The following is a 21,390-nucleotide window of genomic DNA, read 5'->3' as shown; positions in this document are numbered from 1 at the left end:
TCTTGGCCCTCACTTCTGCTCCTCAGAATCAACCTTCTCCAGCAGAGACTTGTGGTAGTTTTCCTGAGCTTCACGGACAATTTCGTCATCAACGCCGCTAACTGCATCCTTCAAAGCATTCAAAGAAGGTCCTCCTCCAAGCTTGCCCACAACAGCATCCTTGAGAACATCTTCCACACCCTTGGCATGGGCCGCAGCAGTAGCAGTTAGCGATCTCATGATCTTGTAACTAGAGGCATACGAGTCCTTCTCGGTGAAAGCGTCATCCACCAGTTGGTTGACTTCTTCCTCTGTGACGGCAAACTCAGAACTGGCATTGTATAGCTCCAATAGCCTCAATGCGCTCTGGGTCTTGGTGGTCTTTTCCCAATGAATCCTGTTCAACTCACGTGCCTGATGCAAAAGTTCTTTTTCTTCCTCAGTCCTTTCTCTCATGATCTTTTCCTTCAACATATCGTCGAGACTGGGCATCGTCAACTTGGTGGTATTGGACTCTTCGTGCTGCCTTTCCAGCTTGTTCTTTGCTTCTTCCTTAGCGATCCTTTTCGACTCTGTAAGCTCGTTGAGCTCAATAGCAGCTAAATCCTTATAATATGTCTCCTTCAAGAAAGTCCTACGGAGCTCAGAATTTTTCACTTTCCACTGCTGTTGCAATGGCATCTTCGAAATCTCTTCTTCGGTGTACTTCTTGGCTGGATCACGAGCGGTCAGATTTATCTGCTCGGAAACGGGTATCACCTTTGGGAATCTCATATCCCTGCTGGAGCCCTTTGGATGCTGAATACCTTCAGCATATCCTTGATTAGCACTAGGCTTGACGGTCACAGGTCTAAACGGTTTCCTGATGATTTGACGAGGCACCGGCAAAACACCGGACTTGCCACCAAACTTGAGAGCTCCCTTCCCCATTTCCGTAGTTAAAAGTGTAAGAATGGTGGAAATCTAGGAGTAGAAAAAGTTTAACGCAATGCTTAATCGTTGATGGAAATCTGAAGGTTGATGGACGCTGTTTTCTTTTGCGATCAGCGCACGACCCTAAATAGTGGATCAATACACGACCAAATAACTGTCTACCTTAGAAGCAACTAAGTGCAATTTCTTAGAGAGAAAAACTGTTTTGGTTCGTTAAGTATCCTAAGGCTTGCGACGACTATGTATCTCTTTCACCTTTCTCACTGCCTCAGCATAGGCTCTGTCCACCGAGCTGTGCAGAGCCAGAATCTCGTTTCTGTCTGGGGTATCCTTCGGTAGCTTCATGTCAATAGCTTTTTCCACTCTGAGGATCAGCTCCAAATCGTATTGCGTAACCAGAGAAATTGACTTTCCCGACCTACCAGCTCTGGCAGTTCTTCCCACTCTGTGAATGTATGCCTTTGAATCCGTAGGGATGTCGTAATTAACAACCAGATCCACAGAAGGGATATCCAAACCTCTAGCAGCAACATCGGTGGCCACCAAGATTTGCTTCTCACCAGCTTTAAACTTGTTCAAAGCACCCAGTCTCTGAGACTGGGATAACTGACCATGGAGGGGAATGGCAGAAAATCCCAGAATCCTGGCCAATAAGGACGTTCTCTGGGCATGCGCAACCGTTCTCGTAAACACGATAGTGGACTTGCCCAAATTCTCGTTCAACACATGCACCAGATACGTATTCTTGTACCCGTCAGGAACTACCATCAATGACTGTTGCAATGTGTCAACCGTGGAGTATTTGCTTGACACCGAAACCTTTACTGGCTTGGATAGAGAGGCTCTTTGCAGCTTCTCGATCTTGCTGGTCATAGTAGCGGAAAACAAATAAGTGGTCCTTTCTCTTGGAATTATTGCCAAAATCTTATCGAGAGCTGGACCGAAATCCATGTCCAACAGCCTATCAGCTTCATCCATGACGAGAAACTTCAATGCCCTCAAAGAAAAGCCCTTTGTATGTTCCAGATGATCCATGAGACGACCCGGTGTGGCAACAATCACATGAGGTTTTCTCATGAGTTCTCTAGACTGCTCCATCATATCCATTCCACCAACGATAGTCGAACATCTGACCCCCATATTCGCTCCAATGGCATCAAAGGTTTCTCTGATTTGATACGCCAACTCTCGAGTAGGCGCGAGCACACATGCGAAATATGGAGACTGCGCTTCCCACAAAGCTTGCAAAATGGGAATGGCAAAAGCAGCAGTTTTGCCTGAACCAGTTTGGGCTAGACCAATAATGTCTCTTCCCTGTAGACTGTGTGGAAGGGACTGCGCTTGAATTGGTGTTGGAGAGGTGAACTTCAGCTTCACCAAAGACTCCAGAATATCACTGTGCAGTCCGAACGAGGAGAAATCTTTGGGAATTTCTTCTTCCTCTTCCCCTTCTGCTACATTTTCGTCTTCAGAATCCGAAGTCTTCTCTATTGGTTCTTGTTCTGTCTGTGGCTTGACAACTGTCTGCTGTCTCTTCTTCTTCTCCTCCTCTAATCTGATTAGTTTCCTCTTGATCGCTTCGACATCAACAGATGACTTGGAGACTGGTTTCGTCACCTTGGAATCAACCTTCCTCTTCTCCTTTTTCGTAGAAGACATGATTGGAGAACACAGCTCTGAATAAGAAGGGAACAATCTAGATTAAATCTACCTCATCACTACAAAAAAAAATTTATGCAGATGAGCACGTGACTGAGACTGAAAAATTAATTTTTTTATAGATGTGATTTTTCAGAAACAAACCTTCATATACCTATATTAAAAACCCCAAAAATGGCGAAAAGAAGAGTACGTAAAGTATATTCGGGATTATCACATTTTCTCAACGAATTCTAACTTTTAATTTTATAGTCAAAGACAAGAACGCACGTTAAGGCCACGGATGAGGACCTGGCTAAGATCCCCAAGTCGATGGTAATCCATCTTGGAACAGCATTGCAGAACCATTCGCTGACACAACTAGTAAAAGATACAAGAAATATGATGCAGCCACACACAGCAATTAGTCTTCGTGAAAGAAAATCCAACAAGCTGAAGGACTTTGTGGTGATGGCCGGGCCTCTTGGTGTGTCTCAGCTCATGATCTTCTCTCAATCAGAGGACACAGGCTCGTCACAATTACGTATTGCCAGAACCCCACATGGTCCAACTGCTTGCTTCAAGATTAAAAGCTATTCTCTGTGCAAAGATGTGGCCAGATTTTTGAAACATCCAAAGTCCATCAGCAAACAGTCTCCAGAGTTCCTTGCTCCACCATTGCTGGTGATGAATGGATTCTCCAACCCAAAGGACTCACCAGCTCATGAGAAGTTGCTAATAACGATGTTCCAGAACTTGTTTCCACCAATATCTCCTCAGAGCACCAAAGTGGGATCCATAAAGAGAGTTTTGCTGTTGAATAAGGACCGCGAGACTGGAATTATTGAAATCCGTCATTACGCTATCGACACCAAGCTGGTCGATGTCTCCAAGGGTGTCAAGCGTCTAATCAATTTGAATAAGAACTCCGCCAGAAGAATGCCCAACTTGGCCAAGGTTGGTGATATGTCCGACATAATCCTTGACCCTTATGCCAATGCTGTCGGATACACAAGTGAGTCTGAGGTTGAAGACGACTCGGTTGTGGATATCAAGGAGGATGTCACGGTGATAGCGAGAAACAGAAGTGCGACTCCAGCAGCAGCAGAGCCAGCTGATCAAGATGACAAAAAGAATGTCAGAAAGCGGGCTGTGAAACTGACAGAACTGGGTCCCCGGATGGAGCTGGACCTGGTCAAGATCGAGGAAGGTATCTGCTCAGGAAAGGTTCTACACCACGCATTCATTGCAAAGACAGACAAAGAAATCAAGCAACTGGAACAGAAGCACGCAGTCAAGAGGAAGCTGAAGGAGGAGAGAAAAAAGGCGCAGCAGAAGAATGTAGATGCTAAGAAAGCCAAAAAGGAGGAGAAGAAGAAGAGAAGAGAGGATGCCAGAAAGCGTGGAGAGAAGGTGGAGAGCTCTGATAGCGAGGATGAGAGTGAGAGTGAAATTGACGAAGATCTGTCCGATTTCGAGGAGTTTTCTACGTAAGGAAATTTCAATGGTCTAAATAGCATATCAAATAGTGGTGAAAAGTTTTGGAGCTATGCAGGTAATCCTTTTGTGCTCTGTATTCATAATCTACACGAATTAGTTGAGGAAAACGATATTGTCGAGAGCATTGTAACATGGTTATTTTTTCACCCTATACATCAACTATACTGTGGGAAAACTGGAAGAGACAGCCGAGAGCTGATCGTACTCAAACTTGTAGTCGATCCTCTCCTTTAGACTCCAACTAGTGGCATCAAAGACCTTGAAATCGGATATCTCAAAGCCTTCTCCTAGTAGTTTAGGCTGACTGGATCTCTGGAACCACATCCGCTTGCTGAGATGCATTCTCCACTGCCTTGAGTTCAACACGGCCTCAGAGACGTTCCTTTCATAAGGCGTCTGGGAGAAATAGTACGCGTAGAACAAAGTTGCCGTATCCACGTTTTGAGCAGCCAATTGCAGATTACCGGAAGACCTGATGGAGTTCCATATCAGTGCAACTCGCTGGGCTTCCAAAGGTGGAGGAATCGATTCCGTGGGCAGAGGGGAGTGGTAGCGTGGAACAAATACCGCCGAAGCAATATCTGTGATCGGCGTAGCGCTTTCATCAGCGTTCTGTCTTGCTGCCACAAAGGATAGAATGATGCTCTGGATTCCAGAAGGCAGACATGCGAGCTGCTCATCAGTTTCCAGAGAAGAGTCTCCGGTTGACGGTTGCGATTTCTTTGTCCCATTAGTCGAAGGAACGGCCAGCGGGTTCACAGGTGGTTGCTCTTGAGCAGGTACTTCGTGCTGCTTGCGGTTCTTGAGGGCTTCCAGCACACTCGCAGCATTGGCGGCATTGATGCTCATAGTGGTAGATACAGAAGGAACGGAGGTAGGCAGAGCAGTGAGCTGGTGCTTGGACTCAACATCTGATTTCAAAGCAGCAGTCACTGCTGCAGCGGCAGATATTTGAGAAGCGTGAGCAGAGGCAGCAGCAGCCGTTAAGACCGGCGAATGGTCCTGACCCGACCCGTTGGATGTGGTCAATGGCGACACTGTGGCAGAAGGCGATGCACTAGCAGCCGGAGAAGAAGCTCCAGCTGAGGTAGCGGTAGCGGCTGAAGCAGCCACAGACCATTTAAGACCTCCAGCAGGCTTCGCTGGGACCACGGCCGGCTTCAAGTTAGAAGGCAGGGCCGGCGTCACCGACGGCGTTGGAATTCCTACCACAACAGGACCAGACCGACTCAACGGCTTCTTCACCGTTACCGATTTGGGCACAGGCGAGGGCTGATCTTCAGCTTCCTTGGTATCCAGCTTGATCTTGGCCTTCACCGGCGTGGAGGCAGCAGATGCCTCTTCCGGAACCGTGTACAGGTCGTTCACAGTATTTTCAATGGCATCAAGGTTCAGATCGTCGTAAATGGTATCATCATCCATGAAATCAACTTCTTGATTGGACTCCAAGTAGTACTTGACGTCCTCCTGTATTCCCAACACACCATCTGGCTGCAGTGCGCCGTTTTCCAAAACACGCAGAATGGTCTCCAGCCTTTCCTGGTGCCACTTATGCGTGAACAAAGAAGCATCAATCTCGGCTTTCCTCTCCTCGTTGGCATACGAGTTTCCCCTTTTGCTCTTCTTGTTGGAAAGCATCTTGTCAAGCTCCGCCTCTAGCGACTCAGTCTGCCTCTGCAGCTCATCCAACGAGGATTGCACAAAATCTATCGCTTCATACTTTTCCTGCTCTTCTGGATCCAATGCCGCATTCATGAGCGATTCGTCGGAATATGCCTTAGTTTTCGAGCCCTTCTCCACAATCTTATACTGCTCCATGGCTTGTTCCACAAGTCGCCTGTTCTCGTTCAGCTTGTCCTTGTCTTTCACATCATTGGTTGCCTGCCAGTTTTTCACTTGCTCTCTAAACCGTTGCAGTTTCTTGATCTCCTTCTTCAAATCCGATTCCAACTTCTCCTTCTGCGATGGATTCGTACAACCTTCGTGTCTGTCGTAGAGGGTATTGAACAATTCCAACCCTTCATTGATTTTCTTGAACACTCGGTCCATCTCCTGCTGTAGCTTCCTATGCGACATGGTTCCTGTATGCTTTTATTCCACTGATTTTGCAACGTTTGGGATATCGAAGAACTCATATACAGGTGTGTTTGTTACCTTGCTTTGTCGTGGGGTCGGTGGTAGATAGCTTCACAACTCCGCTAGTTCAATAATTCAGGGGGCAACACGCACTGGCCTTAAAGTCGTAGCAGATGACGGGATAAAGTCAAATAACAACCTTTTTCGCGAATAAATGCCGATGCTTGTTGTAGCCTGCCAGAACATTATATAAGGCCTATAATTTTTTTCCACTGTGATGAGATCAAAGAGAGGAGCCGTGATGATAAATACGCTGAGAGGATAAGCTCTACGCCGGCCTCGAAATATCACCACCTTGGCGTGGTGAATTAAACGGGTACGAAATTTCGGGTTTTAGTCGGGAATTGAGGTTAGGGAACACCAGTATTGGCCTCCGATTCAGATTTCGTTCCATGGTGGCGGCGAGAGGGCGAAATTCGGTAAACAAGCCAAGGCAAGGCTGTTAGACAAGGATGTCTTAATGGCTCAATATCTACGTTGAAATCAAACAAACTTAGTCTGAGCATGGCGAGAACATCAACCATATCAATTGTATCAAGTAAATTCTAAAATAACAACTTCTGCATAAGACTGGCATGGTCCTGGGAGGGACCACTTCAATACACCCACCTTAGCCAACAAAACCAGCAAAAATTAATCATAAAGCTCATGAAATTGGAGAATCTCCCGAGAATTTCAGCCAAGAAACAAATCCGCAAGGTAACAGCCAATGCCGTTCAAAGTCAAATAGTGTAGTAGTGTTTTGAGCCAAACAGGCCTGACATTCCTGAAGATGTTTCCACAAGAATGAGAGCCTTCGCTCTCAATACCTTCTCCCATTTTGGGGTAGCGTCTCGCTTGACATCCACCCCAGGTCTTCCAGTGCTTGAGGCTCTGACATGGGGCCACACGCAGCAGGTTCTTGGTGATTGGACCGGTGGGGCCTTCAATGTACTTCCATTGCCAGGGCGACCAATGCTGGCGGGGGTCCTTGGGATCCATATCATTGTCACCCCAATGACCCGTGAAAGAGAGCCACTTGCCTAATCTCTCTTCTCTTCCGTATTCAGACCCGTTACCATAAGACAGATTAGTTCCGTCCCATGTATACGCCAAATAGTTTCTAGAAGGGTCCCACAGTGGACCTCTATCAGCGAAATCAGAAAGCATAGAGTAAGGCAAATCATGAGAGTGCTGGCCAACAGCTGCGTAGTTGGCATGAGTGCCTCTTGCTGAGAAGATGACCGGCCGTTTGGGCGCGGTCTCCAATTTCTCCAGATTGTCGTAGAAATATGTCCCTCCACCACCATGGGCGGACATCCACACTATCTTGGGCTCACCGTTGTAGAACCGCACCAAAGTGTGTTCCCAATCACCAACGTGGTTGCCATATGGACCACATCCCATGACGAAAGGGCCAAGGTTGAAAGAGTAGAAGAAGAACCAATAGGCATCCACCCAGCCATTGCCTTTATCAACAACAATGAGCGTAGCTGGAGCATCCTCAATTGCCCCATCATAAACGTTGGGGATGTTGTGCTTGCCAGTGATCCATTCTGGGTCCTTATCAAAGTCAGAATCCGCAGTCATGAAAATGGCTGTGTCATAGTCAACAATATGCTTATCCAACTCTTCTAACTGTTGAAGTTTAAGGGGACTCTCACCACCTGGAACAAGGGAGCCATTTCTGAAGCATGCATGGAAGTTGGAAACGAACTTTTCGACATTATACGGCAGATATCTCTCTTCTGAGTAGAGATGTACCACGGGGGCAAAATCAAGCACGTAATCGGGAACTTCTCCGGCCACCAAAGTTCTTTCTGAAGCTGCAGGCAGGCTCACCAACGGCGGAAGATTTCGGAACAACGAAGAGGACTTCATCATATCCAACATGGTGATTTCATCTATCGGATCTTCTAGGTTCAAATCAGTGATAGGAAGCGATAAGGCAGTCTTGAATGATAGTAAGGAATAGACTACGACCAAGGCCCATAAGCCGCTTGAGCTCGCAATTGAAAAAATCATATTATCATCGCACTCTTCGATACCAAATTCAAAAATAACCAAATCGAAAGTGATGTAAAAGAATACATGACACCTCTTGTCTTACAGAACATCTATAATTAAGTCTCATGACAGGTCGTGCACTATCAATGAATTGTTCCGGTCGCTTCCGGGGTCTGCCATTGAAAGCACGTGTCACCAGTCACTCCATCATCGTACCTCGTATTGTGTGCAATTGGGTGAAATTGCTCAATACTTCGTTCAGGGAAGTTACAAGAGAGATGAGGTGTCTGCTGCTATCCGTTTTAGGTATGGGATACTGCGGGAAAGATAAAAGATTAGCAACGAATGCATCAATAGAGATTAGCAATGAAGAGTAGCAACCGAAAATCATCATAGTATCATCTCGAAATACAGTTTAGTCGATAATAGAATAAAAGGTTGCGCTGCCATATTGTATGCGGCTGGCTGAAGCTTATCGACCCGAATGGTAGATTCCCCGGGGCTGGCCAACATTAAGTGGACTGCGAGCTCTACAAACTGCCACTATTCTGACAATAAAAAGCTCTATTTCGATAGCTTTCTAAGAATATGCTCCAACAAAGTATAACTTGACCTTTTCTGAAACAATCCATTCCCTATCTCCCTCCTAATAATCCGTTAGACCCTTCGCTTTCCTCTTGTGGCTTTTAGTCCCGGCTTTAGTAAGCGCACGTTCAGCCACGGTCAACTCATGCCGAGAATATCGATAAAGGCTAGAATGAATCTCTGCATAAGTCCGAGCCTCCCCTTGGCCTTCTCTGACATTCTCTCTTTCACGGAAAAACATCTGCAACTGGTGCTACTGTCTAGAATTGCACCTTTGAAGCGCTCACGTGCCAGTCAATTGAATCTGTTGCTAGAATTTGCTCATAGAGTGATAGGGGCCCAAGGTCATCGTCATCTCTCGTTCTTAGCTTTGGCCACAGTCGCTGTTCAGTCTCGTCCGGTGAAAATTACACCGAATCTTCTAACCAGCCAGTTCTAAACCCCCAGTTCTAACCACTCGGTTCTAATCACATACGGTCCGAATTCAACATGTTAAGCAGGAGGACGTCGGTGGTTTCCATTCCCACTGCTGATGACAAAGCCGGGCTTTCGTCATCCTTGAAGGTGTTGGAGTCCATATTGTCAACCCAGGGCCGAGCGATCTCGCATCTAGCCTCCCAATTCCAAGTCTCACAGTGGTCAAGAGACCAATATCTGAGATCCATAAGCGTTTTGAACGATTCGCTGAATTCAGGTGGGAAAATCATAGTGTGTGGAATGGGCAAGTCGTACAAGATAGCTGCGAAATCGGTGGCGACATTGAACTCGTTGTGCGTTCACTCAGCATTGCTTCACCCTTCTGAAGCTTTGCACGGTGATCTAGGAATAGTGAGAGAAGATCATGGTGACTGTATGATTCTTATATCTGCCAGTGGAAACAGCCCAGAGATGCTCACCATGATGCAGCATGTTCCGGACGCGATCCCGGTGATCGTCCTCACATGTGCCAAAAAGTCGCCACTATCCGAGCATCCGCAAGTGCAGGCATTATTGTACGCGGAATTGCCTAAGCGGATGTCGGAGCAAAATTTATATGGACTGGCTGCGCCTACCATATCGACAACTTTGTGTCTCTCTTTGATGGACAGTGTTTCAATAGCACTTGCAGAGCTACAGGTCAAAGATCTGGCCATGAGAAAGAGACTTTTTGGAGTAAGACACCCAGGTGGTGCTATTGGCAGGGATTACCTTCTCAGTAATCAATGCGACTCCAACGATGTCTCATCTACTGTTTCTTCCAATAGCCTTAGTGCTGGAGGCAACTCGGAGTTTTACGTCGTTGACTCAGATACTTCCAGCGAGGTATTGACGGATGCTCCTGAGGCTGAAACAGAGACTGTCGAACAACTTCTGGACCTGGATTTGGTGGCTAAGTTGAAAGATCCAACGGTATCTAAGATTCATGTCGGCGAGATCCCCACGGACGAGCTGGAGTTGATGCGCATAGTGGTTCTTCACGACGTGATGATAGTGGGCAAGAAGCTTGCCATTGAGACCAATGAGATTCGGGACATTTTCCGTTCTGCTTCGGATGACGATAAAAAGATGCAGGAGTATGTTTCTAGGATTGAGCAGAGTCTGAGAAACTGTTATATATGACATGGGCTGTCTATGAGCTCTGATGTGTTGTTTGCATTTCAAAAGTTGCCTTTTTTCAAAACAAAGGACTTGGCAAGTCTAAGAAAATAGACAAAAGCAAGAATATCGGGGAAAAATGTGGTGAAAACCTGTGGTGAAAAATGTTTTGGCAATCTAATGCAATATACAGCATATGATTATCTAAGACCTTCCGTCTCAATCGTAATTGGGAACTAGTCTTGGATTTGCTGCTAGAGCTGAGCTCTCATTTGCACCTGATTTTTACCTCTTCAATTATTCAAAATCTAAAGACAATAAAATATCTGAACTTGGCTGTTCATGCATAAATCATATGCAACAGCCTCAATAATCTTGAAACCAATTTTTGAGCCCCATGCATTGAGCATTGGTTGGCGCACTTCATATCATCATCCTAGCGTGTACGTGAATGTGATTACGTCTTTGTAACCAGCTTTCTTCTTGCCTCCCCTTCAACTGGGTCTCTTCTGTCGTTTTCGCAAACATTTATGAACTCGGACTGACATTCTCAGTGACATGAACATTCAACACAAAAAGATGAGGCCCGCGCCAAGCGCGAGTTTCATCACCACTGGAGACGACGAGCGCTTGTCCTCCTCGTTGCGGCACAAACGGTTGTTGGACCTTGAAGATGACGAAATAAACGGGCAGCTTACGGAGCAAGATGAGGATATTAGGGCAAAGTTTGAGACTTGGATCAAGATGGCCTCTGACAACAAAATCAATACCCAGAACAGTTGGAACTCGACCCTCATAGACTACTTCCACGACATGAACCTGTTGAAGGAAGGCAATAAGATCAATTTTCAGGTGGCAAGTGCCACGCTTGATGGATGTATGAAGGTGTATACTTCACGTATTGATTCTGCCGTGTCTGCCGCTGGAAGTCTGTTGACAGGTTTGGCGCATGGACAAGATGAGGGCGCAAATGGGGAGGATGATCCGAATAATTCTGACATCGAGATGGCCGACGACGAAGAACTCCAGAACTCAACACCTGAATTTAGGAAGAAGTCCGGTAAGTCAAAGACTTACACATTGCTTCCTGCTGAGGCATTGAAGCTGAAAGAACTAGACCAGGAACTCAATTTGGACCCCATATTTAGAAAGACTTTGACTGATTTTGACGAAGGAGGTGCAAAGTCGCTCCTATTGAACTCTTTGAAGACAGACTACGCTGGTCGTGTTGTCTTTGATACATCTGCAGGGGCCGAGTCGGGGAAGAGCGGGAGCTATAGAGAAGTTGAAGAGATGGGCCAATCCCAGACAACATCGCATCACGGTGTGGATCTGAGTACCATCAAAGGTCTGTTGAATCCTCCAGATGGTTCTCCCTTTCTTGAACTCGAAGTGTGCCCATCCCTGCACCAGTTGGAACAGGTTATGAACCAAACACAGACCGCAAGCGATTTCCGCAAGATCATACAGACTTCTTTTACGGCAGATTCCACCGGTATTGATTACCAGGATGAAAACGACGAACTGGCCAGCCTGCCAGATATCAACTACGATCTGGACTCTATTCCAGAGTTTGAACTTGCCGACGAACCTACAGAACAGAAAGTGCCAGCTGAGCGCGTGCTGGACAACGACGTGATGGACTTTTTTGATGCTAGTGCTAAAAACGATTGGGAGCCAAAAGAACATTGGAAAGTGAAAGCTGTAAAGCAGAAAGAAATCAAGGAAAAGATCAAAGTAGAAGAGGATGCTGCTGCTGCCAGCTCAAGGAAAACAAAGACCAAGGCCAAGGAGAAGCCAAAGACAAAGAAGGGAGCCGAAACCGTCATAGACATGTTGGGCGAGAAACCGACTCCAAAGTCACTTTTTGCCCGAGCAAAGGCTTTATTACCAGACGCACAATTCGAGAATGATACAAAGTATCTTCTTCCAGAAGAACAACAACTATACACATCCAAGCTTCTTGTGAGTCAATTTTTGAGACCATCGCATACGATCTCTATCTTTCAAAAAGAGATGGACGTTCCTTCTTCGTATAATATGGAAAGTGCATCCTTTCTAGACATGCCGGATGAAGATGATGAACCTTACCCATTGAACCCGACCTCGGACTTCTTCAGTGATGTTCCAGGGTTTGACGAAGAAGTTGCCGAGAAGTCTCGCCATGAAGACGCTGAAGAATTCATTGGAACCCAGAGTATAACCCACGGCAAAAAGGCACGGGACGACTACATGGACTACGCCAAAGTTGCCAAGAGAGTAGATGTGAGCGCACTAAAACGCAAGATATGGAGAAATCTAGAGAAAAGCGAGATGAGCAATGGAGACAAGCAGGATTTCACAAATATGGTCCAAGAGGTGGCTGCGACATATCCGGATACGAAGAGAAAAGATCTCTCCACAAGTTACTTCTTCATCTGTCTTCTGCATCTTGCGAATGAGCGTGGGTTTGACATTTCCAACACCTCTGACTTTAGTGATTTGTTTATCTCGAAAACATACTAAGGTCAATGAAAGAGCTTGACGAAACGAACTATATATGAATTTATGATTACTTTAAATGAAATTAATGGAATGGCATTATCCAGTCAGAGGAGTACACTACGCTCTGTCTGGTTAGCCTGCACATCTCGCGTTATTTGACCTGCATATGAACTTTAATACAGTGGAGTACCAATATTCCTCCAATATATAACTTGAATACTTGTTTATCTCATATTTCACATTGATCTGCTGACTTTGTTTTAGCTTTTTCACCATCGCAGAAAAAATTTATGTATGTCATACCCATATCTATCTTTAACATTCACGCTCTCTCACTTAATCTGCTCTCGTAATCTGCCAAATGCCCACGTGCACGCTTCGCTGACGGATTGTTCCCAGTCCTCAGTCCAACATCCAACCCCTCAAAGGAAGGTTGCGTTAACTACCTAATACCAAATCATTCTCCGACTAGACACGAGTGATCATATAGAGGCGTTACAAGACCTCGAACGTTCAAAAGAAAAACACGGTTGAAATACTAGCTCGGAAAAGTCCAGGTTTGAGCTTTTGGTGGCAATAGTAAGTGAGGATAGCTTTCGTATTGGCAACAACAGTAGTTCGAGCTGTCTGAAACTTTCTGAAGTTTGCCCAATTTTTTTCTCCTTTTTCTCTTTTATTTCACAAAATGCTCAGAAACTTTGCAAGATTGGGCGTTTCTAGCCCTAACAGAATGATTTGGAGTTCGGTGATACCTACCAGTCGAAGGCTATCTCCAGTGATCAAACCGATGACGCTACGTTTTGCTTCAACATCCCAAACAGCTCGTCTGGCTAATGCAGAACAGCTGGCGAATAGATCGCTTCAGGATCCAAATCTTCAAGCGAAATTTTACTCAAGCTTATTGAAAGCCAACTATCCACACATCGTGGTCTCTAGATATGAGACACCAGGTATCGCCACTTCTCCAGAATGTGTCCAGTTATACATTGAGGCTTTGATGAAGATGGGCGAAACTGTTAAGGCTGAAGCTGTGTCGCGCTCTTTGGGGGCCGAACTAGCCGGTTCAGGTAATGGATTGGGCTCCGGTTTTCCTGGCTCTTACGGATCGAGACAGGATCCTATTCATGTGGTGGTCACCGAGGGCGCTTGGGTGTCCATCTCCAAATGGATAAAATGGCTGATTCCCGTTTGTCTGACTACATACGGTGTTTACCAGATCTTCTCGTACTTTGTTGAAAACGGAACTATTCTGAAGGGTACCAGTGTTGATGACAAAACTGCCGATGTTTCCGAATCTACGGTGAAGTTCAGCGATGTGTGTGGTGTTGATGAGGCCCGTGCAGAGCTTGAGGAAATTGTTGATTTCTTGAAAGACCCTTCGAAGTTCACCGGCTTGGGAGGTAAACTGCCGAAGGGAGTCTTACTCACTGGTCCACCCGGTACGGGTAAGACGCTGTTGGCCAGAGCCACGGCTGGTGAGGCTGGTGTTCCTTTTTTCTTCATGTCTGGATCCGAGTTTGATGAGCTTTACGTCGGAGTTGGTGCTAAAAGAGTGAGAGAGCTGTTTACACAGGCTCGTGCAAGGGCTCCTGCCATTATCTTCATCGATGAGCTGGATGCTATTGGAGGAAAGAGAAACCCCAAGGACCAGGCCTATGCGAAGCAGACTCTGAATCAACTCTTGGTTGAGCTTGATGGATTTTCTCAAACTGAAGGTATAATCATCATTGGAGCGACTAACTTCCCAGAATCGCTGGACAAGGCTCTGACTCGTCCCGGTAGATTCGACAAAGTTGTTAACGTTGACCTCCCAGATGTGAGAGGCCGTGTCGATATCCTGAAGCACCACATGAAGAATGTGGAAACTGCTAAAGATGTGGACCCCAGCATCATTGCCCGTGGTACTCCTGGTTTGTCTGGTGCCGAACTAATGAACCTAGTCAACCAGGCTGCTGTGTATGCTTCTCAGCAGAATGCCCTCTCCGTGAATATGAACCATTTCGAATGGGCCAAAGACAAAGTTCTTATGGGAGCCGCTAGAAAAGCCATGGTGATGACCGAGGAATCGAGAAAGACAACTGCTTATCACGAAGCTGGACATGCCATTGCCGCCATGTACACTGTCGGTGCTACCCCTCTGTACAAGGCCACCATCTTGCCCCGTGGAAGAGCTCTCGGAATAACCTTCCAACTTCCGGAGATGGACAAACACGACATCACCAGAAAGGAATGCTATGCCCGTTTGGACGTTGCAATGGGAGGAAAGGTCGCTGAGCAGATGATCTATGGGCCAGACAATGTGACTAGTGGATGCAGTTCTGATCTGGAAAATGCCACCAACGTTGCAAGGGCAATGGTGACCCAGTACGGTATGTCTGATAAGATTGGCCCCGTAAATCTGACCGACAAGAACTGGTCACCCAGTCTCCGTGATATGGCTGATAAGGAGGTTAGAGACATGCTGGTTGATTCTGAGACAAGAACGAAGAATTTACTGGAATTCAGAGGCATTGAGCTAAGAAGATTGGCCGAGGCTTTGTTGCAGTACGAGACTTTGACCAGAGACGAAATGGAAAGAGTTGTCAAAGGAGAGCCCATCAACAAAATGAAGGTTTCGTCCAGTACAGTCGTTAAGTCACCACCTACCAAGGAGGAGCGCAAAATCGAAGATAAGACACCGATCCCAGTTGCTGCCAAGGCATGACCAAGGCATGACCAAGGTGTGGCTCGGTGATAGATAAAGTCCGATTTTGTGTTGAATGAGTGTATATAGCATAGTGCATACAAAATTACTTGATATCTAAGCCATCGTAATTGCAAGCGAGATTGCTGCGATTGTCAATATTGGGCCAATGAGAGGTCATGGCAAAAAACAACAATCTTGAACCGTTTAGATTTAGTATATGCCCTTGGCTTAAAACGGGTCAAAAATATAGCTCGAGGTCAGTCATCAACGCTTGAGACCTACCCGATCTGCTACGGTGGCTGACCCTCACCTACGCGGTTTTCTACGCACGACTAACGGGTCTCGAAAACACCCCCATATTAATGAAAAGTCGGTGTGTGCAACTGGATGCAAATTTGAGCAGAAAAGCCTTCAAAGAAATGAAAATTTGATCTCTAAATAAAGCAACATTATACGTCTTTAGGAGAATGTTTTTTTTCCGTGCAATCTATCCCAATTTACGACAATAGTGTGGATTTCTAAGCACAAACGGCTGTAGTCCAACGCCTTGTAATCCACCCCGTCTTTTGCTATTATGTGAGGGTTTGGTCATTTCCTAACTTAGGCTAAACCCCGAAACTTAGCCTTCCATAAGCCGCCAATGGGTAAATTCGGAAACTTTCGCGGCGTCTTTGGTCCGATTCTCGATTTGGCAGGCAATTCGGCTAGCATCAAGGGCACACCTGCCTGTTTAGCTGGCAACGATAGCTGACCCACTGTGCAGATTTGATTATACAGAGGGTTTCTCATCCACGGTGCATTTGTGGATACGGATTAAATCGGAACTGATTATTCTGCTCGTTTTTTACGTTTTCTTCCCCATAGAGCGTACAAAACTTAAATGGTCATGTGTAGATAGCAGAGCTGTATAAAGGTGGTCGAGCAGAACCCTTCCGTGAACATTTCGAAGAGAATTACTATAGATCGAGATATTCAATAAACAACAAAATAATATACTACATCATGTTAGTTCGCACAATCAGAACACCAATCTATACAAGGGCCTGTGCTACTGGCATCTCTTCCTTGATGCACAAACGGTTGATGACCATTGTGGCTACACCTGCCTCAAAACCTGAGGTTGTCTTGGGAGACCATGAAAAGGTTAATCACACGGCAATCGAAAATGCAGACAATGAGTTCATCTCTGATTTCATGTTCTCGCATCCCGGTTACAACAAAGTGGACATGGACAAGGTGACTCCAGGTCATAGACCAACCAAGACCATCACTGATTGGGTCGCTTTCTTCACAATGAGATGTCTTCGTACCTCCTTTGATTTTTTTTCAGGATACAAACATGCAGAGAATGTGAGCGAGGAAGAGATCAAGACCGCAATTGCAGAAGGTCATCCTGAAAGATATACATTGACTTCAGAGCAATGGCTCTCAAGAATCGTTTTCCTAGAAAGTATTGCTGGAGTTCCGGGGTCTGTTGCTGGGTTTATCAGACACCTCCACTCATTGAGAATGCTCAGGCGTGACAAGGCATTTGTGGAAACGCTTCTTGAAGAGGCGTACAATGAAAGAATGCATCTTCTGACATTTCTTCAAATAGGTAACCCCGGCTGGTTTGCCAGGTCACTGCTCTATGTTGGCCAAGGTGTTTTTTGCAATTTATTTTTTGCATTTTATTTGATCTCACCAAAGATCTGCCATCGGTTTGTCGGTTACTTGGAGGAAGAAGCTGTTTTGACATACACCAGATGTCTGAATGATATTGACCGTGGACTCATCGCTGGACTAGATGACTATGAGGTTCCTGATATTGCAAAGAGATACTGGAGAATGGAGGATAATGCCAGCATGAGGGATCTCATTAATTATGTTAGAGCCGATGAGGCTAAGCATGCTGAGGTCAACCACTCTTTTGCCAATCTGAAACTGAACGGTGAAGATAGAAATCCCTTCGCCTTGAAGATAGAAGGTGTGAACAAGCCTCAGCCATCTAAAGGTCTAGAGACCCTGAGGATGCAAGGATGGGAGCGTGAGGACTTGATTGTCTGATCCGATATGACTGTGATGACTTCTAATAAATTTATACTTATACAGCTACGCATATTCGCGTGAATACACATACACAACAATATCAGTGTGGTAAAGCATGCGCCAGTCCATTTTTGTCAACACTTGGGTGGCACACGCAAATTTCTAAAGCTGTTGATACATCTATTCAGAGCACGGACACGAATCATCAACTCGATCAACTATATCGCAGCCATCTGAACCGGTTCTGGATACGAGTTTGGGTTCTCTGGATATATTTGAAGGGCTTCAAAACTTGTATTGCATACAATTTTGTGCACAAAAATAACCCCAACTGATCACATACACTCAGCTACCTCCTGTCGATCCCGCAGCACCTTCCTTGATTGCAAAGATGTCTGAAGAATTCGCCACAAAAGCAGAGGTCACGGCTGTTTTCAACAAGCTGAAGAAGAATCCAGCGAACAACCAATGTTTTGACTGTTCTGCGAAAAATCCGACGTGGACTTCTATTCCGTTCGGTATTTTCTTGTGTTTGGATTGTTCAGCTATCCATCGTAATTTGGGCGTTCATGTGACGTTTGTGAAGTCTAGTGTCCTGGATGGCAAATGGACTTATAAACAATTGAGATCAATGAAATGCGGTGGAAACAGCGCGTTCAAAGAGTTTTTGATTAAAAACGGAGGTTCTTCGTATCTCACCAAAGACCCCAAAGAGAAATACGAGTCTCTGATTGCCACAAACTACAAGGAGAAATTGGAAAAGAAGGCGTTGCTGGATTTCAAGAACCACCCTGATATTCTGGATGGAGAAGGCGCTGATGAAGAGGTGTCGCCTGAGCCTGAAGCTGATGATTTTTTCAGCAACTGGCAAAAGCCAAACACCTCGACCCCATCGCCTTTGAGTTCGAGGCCAATCACTCCTCTAGGCACAAAGAACGGCAGCAAGACCAGTATTGGGTCTGTTTCCTCTATTCCCAAATCAACTGCTCCAGCGCCAAGAATACTCACCACCTCTAAGCCCAAGACTGCTGCCAGCGCCAAAAAGGCAAACATTTTGGGTTCTGGTTCAGCCAGCCGCAGCAGAGCTAGGATATCCGCTAAAAAGGTTTCTGCTGCAGATGTCGATTTCGATGAGTTGGAGAAACAGGCAGAGAAAGACGACAGGGAAGCCAAGTCGTTGGGATACACACCAGACAAGTCTGAAGACGACAGTTTAGCGCAGTTGGACAACTTCATGCAACCAGCAGCTCAAAGAAAAGCAAGTTTCGGCGCTACTGCTGCTCCTGTGGCCTCAGCAGCTCCCGTGGAAAAGGTCACTCAGCAGTTCACCAGGTTGGGATTCGGCATGGTGGGTAGTGGAAGCAGCCAGCCATCAGAAGCCAAGACCGTCAAGAAGTACACCAATGAGCCAGCTTACTCGGGTGAACTTAATGCCAAGTTCGGCAATCAAAAGGGTATCTCCTCTGACCAAGTTTTCGGCATCAACTCCTACGATGAAAACGCATCCAGGGAGGCGAAGGCCAAATTACAGGCGTTTTCTGGAGCCACTGCGATCTCTTCATCTGCTTATTACGGCGAGGACGACGAAGAACAGCTTTCCCAGCACCAGAGCTCCAATGCCTATAACAACGATGATTTGGAAGCAAAGATCATGGAGTTTGCTGATAAGTACATCGGCGAGGATATAAACGCGCTCAAGGGTGCGTTAGAGACGGGTGCAGAGAAGGTTGGAAGTTATTTGAGAGACTATTTGAGGAACTGAGACAGACCAGGAGATTAGCTTAAGTGATTGAATGAATAGTCATTTGAGAGTAATTGAGAATCAGTAAATGGACATTTATGGTCTTAATTGATAGATGAAGTTGGTAATTGACAATATTCTTGCTTTTCAAGAGATTTCCTAAATAGCTAGTTATTTATCAGATTACCTGGATAGGCACCGTGTCTCAAACTAGAAAGTGTCCGTAGAAATAGTGCAGCACTTGAGAACTACTTGAGACAAAAATTTACAGAAGTAATAGGATGTTCCGTATAAATAGACAGCTATTTATAAGAAGTTCTCAAACCAATCGTAGCCTTATTTGACTTGATATCGACCCATTTCGTCGTGTAAACCGAAAAATCTGAATCGTCCCACGCTTAGAGCTCATCGGAGTCATCATGGCCTTCCAAATATCACAAATTTGGAGTTCCCTGGTGAGCAGGATTACTCATTTCTGTATTTTCTGGGAGATTGACCTGTTGTGCTTCAGAAGCTCAATAAAACAATTTGTTCACTTTAACTATTGCTTAGGTCATGGCTGCCAGAAACGAGACAGTTGCGGTTATTGGAGGTGGACTAGTGGGCTGTCTAGCTGCCCTTGGACTAGCCAGGAAAGGATACCCGGTGACCGTATTCGAAATGCGAGGAGATCCCAGAAATGATGTGGCTAAACAAGGAAGCCTGAGGTCAATAAATCTTGCCGTTTCTGACCGAGGAATACGCGCTTTGAAGTATGTGGACGAAGCAATGGCGTATCGAGTCTTGGAGGACATCATACCCATGACTGGTCGTATGATTCACGATTTGGCTGGAAATCAAGAAAGCCAGCAATACGGACTTTACGGTGAGGCTATCAACTCCATAGACAGAAGGCAGCTAAATATAAGATTGCTAGAGGAGTGTGAGAACATCAACAAAGAACTTGGAAAAACCATGGTGGATCTCCGATTCCACTCTAAGCTGGACGATTTGAAGATGGGCGAGAAAGTCACGATTATATCAAATGGCGAAAGCTTCCAATTTGATTTCATTGTTGGGTGTGATGGTGCCTATAGTGCTACAAGATCCAAGCTTCAAAAACATGTCAGGATGAACTACAAGCAGGAGTACATTGACACATGTTATGTGGAATTGTCAATTCCTGCGGGCCCCAATGGTGAGTTCCTAATTGACGCGAATCATTTACATATCTGGCCACGTCATGAATTCATGCTTATTGCACTGGCAAATCACGATCGTTCTTTTACTTCCACTTTCTTTGGGCCATGGGGACTGGTCGAGAAGAACTTGGACACCGGTGCTAAAGCCTTGGAGTTTTTCAAATCTCAATTCCCAGATGCCTTGAAGATAATTGGCCATGAGAGAATAGTGTCAGCCTTTGACAACCATCCAAGAGGTGCGCTGATGCAAGTGAATTGCGATCCATATCACTTCTCTGATAAAGCCATATTGCTTGGCGATGCAGCCCATTCGATGGTCCCCTTCTATGGCCAGGGAATGAACTGTGGCTTTGAGGATGTTCGCATTCTGTTGACACTGCTTGACGAGTCAAGCTCTGGAAGGTCTGCTGCCTTTGAAAAGTATACCGAGCTCAGGAAAGACGACCTGAAGGCGATTTTGAAACTGGCACTTGACAACTATAAGGAGATGTCGCACAAGGTTGTTTCTCCCTGGTTTCTTCTACGGAAAAAGGTCGATGCCCTACTGTGCAGGACCTTGGGAGATCGTTGGTTACCGCTGTATACTATGGTCTCTTTTAGAGGTGACATAGGATATGCCGAGGCCATACGAAGGGAAGAACTCCACGAACGCATTCTGAAGAAGCTCGAATTTGGGGCGCTTGCAGCCGTCATCTTCGGGCTAAGCAGGCTAGTGCCTTTGACGGTATGGGACAGAGTAATAAAGAGGCTTCTCAACTAATAGACGAAATATATGCGCACACAACAGGCAAATGTGAAAAATTAATGAATAAACTAAATGCTTATGCTGCATGGTTCAACAGTGCGGCGCGATTATTGGTTTTGACACTAAGTTTGGAGCTACAATTTCGCGGGGAGACCACGGGTACGACAGAATATATATGCTGTTTCATCTCTCC

General features: G+C 45.7%; 11 protein-coding genes across 11 annotated transcripts; 7 read left to right on the top strand and 4 right to left on the bottom strand.

Annotated features, from left to right (window-relative positions):
• Positions 1 to 9: 9 nt before the first annotated feature.
• KUCA_T00005289001 (uncharacterized protein) lies at positions 10 to 909 on the bottom strand (the record flags this gene model as incomplete). The annotated part of the gene is made up of 1 exon (XM_022600470.1): positions 10 to 909. The coding sequence occupies one exon, from the start codon at positions 907 to 909 to the stop codon at positions 10 to 12; it is 900 nt and encodes a 299-aa protein (XP_022461288.1).
• Positions 910 to 1,134: 225 nt separating this feature from the next.
• Positions 1,135 to 2,571, bottom strand: KUCA_T00005288001 (uncharacterized protein; the record flags this gene model as incomplete). The annotated part of the gene is made up of 1 exon (XM_022600469.1): positions 1,135 to 2,571. The coding sequence occupies one exon, from the start codon at positions 2,569 to 2,571 to the stop codon at positions 1,135 to 1,137; it is 1,437 nt and encodes a 478-aa protein (XP_022461287.1).
• Positions 2,572 to 2,745: 174 nt separating this feature from the next.
• Positions 2,746 to 4,044, top strand: KUCA_T00005287001 (uncharacterized protein; the record flags this gene model as incomplete). The annotated part of the gene is made up of 2 exons (XM_022600468.1): positions 2,746 to 2,760; positions 2,824 to 4,044. The coding sequence occupies 2 exons, from the start codon at positions 2,746 to 2,748 to the stop codon at positions 4,042 to 4,044; spliced, it is 1,236 nt and encodes a 411-aa protein (XP_022461286.1).
• Positions 4,045 to 4,209: 165 nt separating this feature from the next.
• Positions 4,210 to 6,126, bottom strand: KUCA_T00005286001 (uncharacterized protein; the record flags this gene model as incomplete). The annotated part of the gene is made up of 1 exon (XM_022600467.1): positions 4,210 to 6,126. One exon carries the CDS (start codon positions 6,124 to 6,126, stop codon positions 4,210 to 4,212), a length of 1,917 nt encoding a protein of 638 aa, XP_022461285.1.
• A 735-nt stretch (positions 6,127 to 6,861) lies between these two features.
• On the bottom strand, positions 6,862 to 8,190 carry KUCA_T00005285001 (uncharacterized protein; the record flags this gene model as incomplete). The annotated part of the gene is made up of 1 exon (XM_022600466.1): positions 6,862 to 8,190. The coding sequence occupies one exon, from the start codon at positions 8,188 to 8,190 to the stop codon at positions 6,862 to 6,864; it is 1,329 nt and encodes a 442-aa protein (XP_022461284.1).
• A 1,056-nt stretch (positions 8,191 to 9,246) lies between these two features.
• Positions 9,247 to 10,356, top strand: KUCA_T00005284001 (uncharacterized protein; the record flags this gene model as incomplete). Its single annotated transcript, XM_022600465.1, has 1 exon — positions 9,247 to 10,356. The coding sequence occupies one exon, from the start codon at positions 9,247 to 9,249 to the stop codon at positions 10,354 to 10,356; it is 1,110 nt and encodes a 369-aa protein (XP_022461283.1).
• A 534-nt stretch (positions 10,357 to 10,890) lies between these two features.
• Positions 10,891 to 12,837, top strand: KUCA_T00005283001 (uncharacterized protein; the record flags this gene model as incomplete). The annotated part of the gene is made up of 1 exon (XM_022600462.1): positions 10,891 to 12,837. The coding sequence occupies one exon, from the start codon at positions 10,891 to 10,893 to the stop codon at positions 12,835 to 12,837; it is 1,947 nt and encodes a 648-aa protein (XP_022461282.1).
• Positions 12,838 to 13,501: 664 nt separating this feature from the next.
• On the top strand, positions 13,502 to 15,520 carry KUCA_T00005282001 (uncharacterized protein; the record flags this gene model as incomplete). The annotated part of the gene is made up of 1 exon (XM_022600461.1): positions 13,502 to 15,520. One exon carries the CDS (start codon positions 13,502 to 13,504, stop codon positions 15,518 to 15,520), a length of 2,019 nt encoding a protein of 672 aa, XP_022461281.1.
• Positions 15,521 to 16,504: 984 nt separating this feature from the next.
• KUCA_T00005281001 (uncharacterized protein) lies at positions 16,505 to 17,548 on the top strand (the record flags this gene model as incomplete). Its single annotated transcript, XM_022600460.1, has 1 exon — positions 16,505 to 17,548. The coding sequence occupies one exon, from the start codon at positions 16,505 to 16,507 to the stop codon at positions 17,546 to 17,548; it is 1,044 nt and encodes a 347-aa protein (XP_022461280.1).
• A 373-nt stretch (positions 17,549 to 17,921) lies between these two features.
• KUCA_T00005280001 (uncharacterized protein) lies at positions 17,922 to 19,292 on the top strand (the record flags this gene model as incomplete). Its single annotated transcript, XM_022600459.1, has 1 exon — positions 17,922 to 19,292. One exon carries the CDS (start codon positions 17,922 to 17,924, stop codon positions 19,290 to 19,292), a length of 1,371 nt encoding a protein of 456 aa, XP_022461279.1.
• A 534-nt stretch (positions 19,293 to 19,826) lies between these two features.
• Positions 19,827 to 21,212, top strand: KUCA_T00005279001 (uncharacterized protein; the record flags this gene model as incomplete). Its single annotated transcript, XM_022600458.1, has 1 exon — positions 19,827 to 21,212. The coding sequence occupies one exon, from the start codon at positions 19,827 to 19,829 to the stop codon at positions 21,210 to 21,212; it is 1,386 nt and encodes a 461-aa protein (XP_022461278.1).
• Between the last annotated feature and the right edge of the window lie 178 nt (positions 21,213 to 21,390).

This window comes from Kuraishia capsulata, genomic scaffold, assembly GCF_000576695.1.
Source record: "Kuraishia capsulata CBS 1993 genomic scaffold, Kuraishia_capsulata_scaffold_6, whole genome shotgun sequence".
NCBI classification, from domain to species: Eukaryota; Fungi; Ascomycota; class Pichiomycetes; order Pichiales; family Pichiaceae; genus Kuraishia; species Kuraishia capsulata.
The sequence above is the reverse complement of the archived record's forward strand: the minus strand, read 5'-3'. Positions and strand labels throughout refer to the sequence as shown.